A 7,046-nucleotide genomic window follows, 5' to 3' on the forward strand; every position below is an offset into this window, starting at 1 on the left:
AAGTTGCCTATAGTCAACATAACGTCTAAAGAAGTCCATTAATATAAAGTGTTAACCATAATTGAATAGAAATTATCCTCTCAAATGGCCACGTTTCATGGTTTGGAATGAGACTAAAATGAACGTCAGATTTAAAAAGGCAGGTTTGGCTTGAAACAGACATTCAGTCTTTATTTTGATGTGCACTGGGAAGTAGATCAATGGATCTCTCATTTGAAAAACAACTGGCAAGCTGAACAGACTCTCAGTTTTCTTCGCTAGCGAGTGTAATGAAGAAAAGGCAGCATGCGAAACCCATTTTAATTAGTCTTTAATAGCAAAACAGCGTTTACATGAAACTGCTCCTCATTCTCCTAAAGGAGCCAATCATGGGATTCATGCAACCCCAGTCGTTGCAGGCTCTGTATTCTCCGGGTCTCAGGAAATACTGACGGCCTCTATAGTTGGGGTGTTCGTAGAAGGTCCAGAAGCCCTCCATACAGTTGCAGGAGTAGATGCCGTGGTAGCCGAAGCGATCATAGACATTGGGGCAGTCATCGGTGAACTCCATCATGTGTCCGTACATCTCGGGCCTGTTGTAGATCCTCATACGGTAGGCTCCTCTGTACTGTTGGAGTGGAGAGCAAAAACAGTGTTTAGGGCTTTAGAGGAGTCAATAATCAGCGCATTTGAGAGACCAGTTGTCAGAACGTTTGGGAGGCAAAGCTCTGCATTCTTGACGCCGCTGTTTAAAACTGAGCCTTTGAACACGACTTCCTGCTGTAAACCTACAACTTTCAAAGATTTTCAAGTAGACGTTTAGTCACTTTTCGTCGAACTAACTCTAGTGACAGTGTCATGATTCTTCCTCTGCCAAAAAATAAAAAAAAGCAGGGATGAATGGAATGATGATGAGCTGCGCAGTCATCCGAGTGTGTCTTGCTCCATTTCAAATAACTAAATCTCCTGGCGGACCTGTGAACCTGTGTTTTTTTCCCCCCTCTGCATATATGAAATACTTCAAAGGACTGATTGATTGACGTTGCTTTTTTGTGTGAAGGTGTTTAACTGTGTGAAATGAAACCCATCAGTTTGATTGACTTACTGGGGGGAACATCTGACAAGATCTGATGCAGTTGTTGAAGCCCATCCAGTGGTGATAGTCAGGGTACTCCCCACGGCCCAGGACGTACTGATAGCCCATGAAGTTGGGTTTCTCGTAGCCCACCCAGTGACCTCCCATGACCCGGATGGAGTTACAGCAGTTGAAGTAGTTGTAGGTGTCAGAGCAGTCAGCAGAGCACTCGTAAGAGCGGCCCTGGAAGTTGCGGCCTTCGTAGAAGACAATCTGACCACAGAAAAGATGTTGATTAGAGAAGGTACAGTGGGCAGAAAACACTAACTTAACTCATTTTGTCAAAACTTATTCAGTAAATAAGTACATTTTGAAGGATCACTGCTAGAAGTTGCCACCTTCAGAGAAGATCAAAGTTATGGACCCTTTTCACAAGACTTATGATGCTTTTTACAGTCATCATAATCTTAAATCCTTGAAAGTGTTTAATATCTTGATTATTTTTTTAAAAAACATATGAACATTTATATGTATTTATGAATGTATTATATCATCTTTGCATCAAATTACAAAAACCAAATTACCGCTTATGAGAAGTGTTTCTAATGCAGCGTCTATGGGGCTGAGAGTAAATTTGACGTTATTCTCTCCTCTTGCTGATGTCATCAGTCTCACACAATTTTTTTTTTTTCTGAAAGTCTTGATAACACCATCGAGGAGTTTTTCTTTTATTATTTCAGCAAATAGGACTGTAAAAAATTATTTGTTGTTCTTTCCAATTCACTGCACTCTAAATTTACCCTACCAAGATGCCTTCCGCTACTGAAAAACCCAGAAATGTGAAAAGGGTCTATTGATTTCAGAGGAATAATATAAGCTATGCAGTTGAAATATCTGTATATATCAGTTATATAGAAGTATATAAATAAAGAGTTCAGATGCAAAAGCCTCTAAGTGCCATCTGAAATTGTGGTAACATTTCACTTAAGTACCAATTCCCACTATTAACTATTGGCGTATTACCTGTCTATTAATAAGATATTGGCTGTTTATTAGTACTTATAAGGTATAAAGTATGATCTTTTTCTACATTTCTAATCCTAACCAATACCTAAAAAAAAACAATACCTAAAAAACTTCTACCTTGCAATCTACTAATGAGCAGCAAATTTGTAGTTTACTGAGGTAAAAGTTACACAGTTTAAGTCAGAGTTATTACCCACCCTTGAATTATTAGCCCCCCTGTTTATTTTTTTTGCCCAATTTATGTTTAATGGAGAGAATAATTTTTTTCAACACATTACTAAACAATAGTTTTAATAACTGATTTATTTTATCTTTGCCATGATGACAGTAAATAATATTTGACATTTAAAGGCTTAACTGGGTTAATTTAGGTTAACTATGCAGGTCAGGGTAATTAGGTAAGTTATTGTATAAGGATGGTTTGTTCTGTAGACTATCGAAAAATATATAGCTTAAAGGGGCTAATCATTTTGACCTTAAAATGGGTTTTAAAAAATAATAACTGATTTTATTCTAGCCGAAATAAAACAAATAAGACTTTCTCCAGAAGAAAAAAATATCAGACATTTTGTGAAAATTTCCTTGCTCTGTTAAACATAATTTGGGAAATAATTAAAAAGGAAATAAAAAAATTCAAAGGGGGCTAATAAATCTGACTTCAACTGTATATTTTAGTTAATAGCCAGAATTTTATCTTAAAATATAGCGTGACTGAATTTTTTTATCTAAAATGAGTTTTTATTTCACTTTAAAGCCAATGAAAAGAACCTACAGTATAAATAACCTACCATAAAAGTGAAATTACTGAACCTACCTACACACCAGAACCTGAGAAAAATCCTCAATTTACTCTGCACTAGATTACTAAATCAATAATTCTAAAATAATCATATTTAATAACATTTTCTACTTTTTTTATGCTTTATATTTTCTCATTCCATTTTAATTTAAGTTAAAGTTAATTTAAGAAGATGAAAGTCATTTTAAAAAGTGTAGTGGTTTCTTTAAAATATCTATACAGTATGTATGTATATTGGTCCGGTTTCCTCCACAAGTCCAAAGACGCTAGTTGAATTGGGTAAGCTAAACTGTCCGTAGTGTATGTGTGTATGTCTTGGTCCTCCAGATCAGTCGTTGAGCATTAGGCTAACGGCCCACCTCTTAACAATTAGATGTTACAATGGTGTGGCTAAACATGGTGTGGCTAAACATGGTGTGGCTAAATATAAACTTCAATATAAGCAGCCCTGGGAGTAAGTATGTATAAATGTATATTATTATTTAGTATATTTATTTACTTTTTTTGGCTACGAATCAAAATACCATAAAGCAAACTTGGTTTTCTGATCATATATTCAGATTATATTATATATGAATCTTCTTTTCTGAACATTTAATTTCGAGATACTATCTTCTCATTTGTGTGTCAAGATTTGGGTTCAAGCCAATGATTCCTGCTGAAAAAATCTGGGTCACCAGCACAAGGCATGTTTGACCTGATGGAACCAGTATGGGATGCTGTTTGCTGATCCCAATTATGTAAAAAAGGAGTGCTGAGCAATAGCAGTTCAGTTTTGCTAAAACTGCAATGCCCACCAGCTGCCTTTTTGCTGAATTGAATGCAGTTTTTCAGCATTGGTGTTCATCGCATGCGTCCATGATGTGGCAAATACCTCACACCATCTTATGCAAATAGCAGTTTTAACCAGCCTACTTACTATAACTAACTGACTGACTAACTAACTATCGTGGTACTGTTCTGATCGCCTACCTTCCCCATGGTTGCAGAGCAGGTTGTGGACGCCGTACTGCCGTTCAGTCACAGAAGAGCGGCTGGAGCTTTTATACTCTTCTAGAGATGTAGAAACGCTGCTGCCAGAGGCCCGTCACAGAGACTAGAGTTTACCTTTGAAAACGTCACAGACCTTTCCCATTATGCATTTCTCTAAAGACAACTAAAGCCACTATGCCATTATTCCCCAATGCTAGAGTTTACCTATACAAATCTGCCTCACCTCACGAGCCTTACCAACACACACCGAGCCTTGTTCAGCCATGACCTTTTCACAACACGCTACAAAAGGCATTCTATATATGGCACAATGTGAAGGAAAAAATGGCATGTAAACAGTTTTAACAGAATGTATAAGTGTCGTTTAAGTTAAATCATACTTTTCATTAGGCAGTGTCTTGAACTGGGTTATTTTAAGCTGAGGTCCATCAGGTGGACACAATGGGATGCTGAGAGGTTTGGAAACGTTCCAGAAGAAAAGGTTTTTTCTGTCTCTTAATATGAACATAAGGGTTTAATGAAAAAGAACTCAATATTTAAAACTAATTATTTTAGTTAAAAATTATTTAATTTGGTGATTAAATTAGGTAAAATGACATTTTTTATTTACTTTAAGATGTTTATCAGTGACTTTGGCAACTTTCGAGAATAAAATTTTCTACATTTTTAATGGTTACCTCTTTTTTTTGTTTTGTTGAGGTTATGTTGACGTAGGTTATGTTGGTTATGCTAGTATTTAACAGTATTTATTTGTAAAATAGTAATATAAAAACTCAATTAAATGTAATTAAAACTCCGTGCAATAAAAATATCTGTGGCATCAGTAAGACAAAATTCCCCATAAGACTGAGTTACCTTTAAAAATATGTTACCAACAATGTGTGAAATCCTGGTATTGTATAGAATTCCTAGGTATTATATAGACTACCTGACAAAAGTTGATCATTTGGTATCAGAAGTGGCTTATATGAAAGGCAAAGGCCTCTAGATTACACTTATTTTACCAAAATAAAATATAATTATGTCTTGATTTTTAATTTTTTAATTAGGTCAGTAAGATCTGACTTTGCTTAGACAAAAGTCTTGTCACTTAACAGAAATAAAGTACAGTATTGAATATAAAGTCATGGTGCAGGAAATATTGTGTATGACTCCCATGAACTTGGACGACTGCATCCATACATCTCTGCAATGACTTAAATAACTCATTAATAAAGTAATCTGGAATGGCAAAGAAAGCTTTCTTGCAGGACTCCCAGAGTTCATCAAGATTCTTTAGATTCATCTTCAATGCCTCCTCCCTCATCTTACCCCAGACATGCTCAATAATGTTCAGACTGGTGACTGGGTTGGCCAATCCTGGAGTACATTGACCTTCTTTGATGTGGAGGCTGAAATATGAGAAGCTGCTGAAGAATTTGCCCTCTCCTGTGGTTTGTAATGTAATGGGCAGCACCAATGTCTTGATACCTCAGGCTATGGATGTTGGCAACCATTCTGCAGCTCTATTATATGCCCCATACTGAATGTAACCCCAAACCATAATTTTTTCTTCACCAAACTTGACTGATTTCTATGAGAATCTTGGGTCCATTCAGGTTCAAGTAGGTCTTCTGTAGTATTTTTAATGATTGGGATGCAGTTTCAAAAGATGATTCATCAGAAAAATCTACCTTCAGCCACTTTTCCAAATGATCAACTAAAAGGCAAATTATTATTAGTTGCTCTTACAACTGGGATCAATGACAAGACTTTTGTCAGTAGTGTAGAATGACACGAATCATTTAGCCAAAGTGTGAGAAAAGCACAACAAAAGCCTTTATTGATCATTACGGATATGTAAGTGGAAGGAATACGAAATAAAGCATATGATGTTCTTACTGGAACTGAGATTGAAGTATTTGCTACAATATTGTCTGTGATGTGGTAGTGGAATCTCCTACCGGCCGCTGTCTTACAATAACAGTCACGTGCTTCGATCGTCATAATCAAACAACGACCCAAGCACTACCTCCAACATCTGTGGCGGAAAAAATGTTGGGGGTAGGCCAGTTACATACTTTGACACATGGCACTCTGCATTCTATAGAATAGGCAATGTATAAAGTAGCAATCATTTCATACTTTGACATTCGATTTTAGGCATTCTATACATTTCTATCTATCCATCCATCCATACAATTTGGAGAATTTTTTTAAACTTGAAACAAATTTTATGAATGAAATTTACATCATTTTATTAACTTTTGAAGAATCAAATTGTCCCTAAAATACAAAAGTTAGACTTTACACTTTCCTTCCGTTTGCAAGCATGATACTCTTTGACATCATCACACTTTTTAAATCCATATAGCTGCAGTGGCTCTCTATAGCTTTGTTTTCTGATGTCTCCATCAAAAATGCAATTACAGGCAAACACAAGCGTCACATTCTGTTCAGACTGAGGCAAAGCAGCTTGACAGACACTTTATCAACCGCTCAGTCCGGAGATTTTGACTGAATTATTTATTACAAATAGCGGCATCACAGAGCATTTCATCACAGGACACATTATAGTCCATCTGGTGTGTATTTTTCCCGCGCTGTGCATTTCAGACACGCTCATCTAAGTGATTCTGACACTATTGATTGTTGGCGAATGTGTTGACATAACCTCCGACAATATGTTGCCTTCTTTTTGCTTCCATAGCCCGAAGAGCCGCTCTGATGCAAGGCTGTGTTGAGGTAGGTCATGCATTTCATGTGTTTATGTTTGTGTTGTTTTGTGATGGTTGTTTCAACTTTAGGACAGTGAGCAAACGCCTCAGCTGACAGGCAAAAGGCCAAAGAGAGTCGGCCTTGTGTTTCTGTTGTTTTCAAAGGCCCCCACATCTCTCCTTTCATCAAGATGAGGAGCAACGTTCTGTTTTGTGTATTGTTTTTTTTTTTTTTTTGGCCGGTTTTACTCCAGAGAAAGACAGCTTTTGTAAAACAATAGCCACAGTGTTCTTTGATAGCCACTCCGGCATTGTTTCAAAACATGGCTGTGAGGGAGAGAAGTTGTGGTTGGAGCTTTGTTTCTTTAGCTGTCAATGGCTCAAGCTGACAGTCACAAACGTTATCAATGTGTCTGATCTTCACACAAATCTATTTTAGATGATGAGTAATTTGGAAAATGAAAAACAAATGACATTA

The 7,046-nt window shown here is 36.6% G+C and overlaps 1 protein-coding gene across 1 annotated transcript; it reads right to left on the reverse strand.

Annotated features, from left to right (window-relative positions):
* Positions 1-328: 328 nt before the first annotated feature.
* crygmxl2 (crystallin, gamma MX, like 2) lies at positions 329-6,605 on the reverse strand. The gene is made up of 4 exons (XM_056469005.1): positions 6,526-6,605; positions 3,852-3,888; positions 1,085-1,327; positions 329-607 (listed from the first exon to the last, which is right to left on the reverse strand). Exons 1-4 carry the CDS (start codon positions 6,603-6,605, stop codon positions 329-331), a joined length of 639 nt encoding a protein of 212 aa, XP_056324980.1.
* Between the last annotated feature and the right edge of the window lie 441 nt (positions 6,606-7,046).

This window comes from Danio aesculapii, chromosome 12, assembly GCF_903798145.1.
Source record: "Danio aesculapii chromosome 12, fDanAes4.1, whole genome shotgun sequence".
In the NCBI taxonomy this organism is placed as follows: domain Eukaryota; kingdom Metazoa; phylum Chordata; class Actinopteri; order Cypriniformes; family Danionidae; genus Danio; species Danio aesculapii.

Bases quoted from the DNA above. Each gene is read 5' to 3' on its own strand.
- crygmxl2 (XM_056469005.1), bottom strand. From the start codon at position 6,605: ATGACCTACCTCAACACAGCCTTGCATCAGAGCGGCTCTTCGGGCTAT. The intron at 3,889-6,525 runs GTTATGTCAACA...ACTGAACGGCAG, and splicing joins AAGGCAACATATTGTCGGAG to TACGGCGTCCACAACCTGCT. The intron at 1,328-3,851 runs GTAGGCGATCAG...TTCTGTGGTCAG, and splicing joins GCTCTGCAACCATGGGGAAG to ATTGTCTTCTACGAAGGCCG.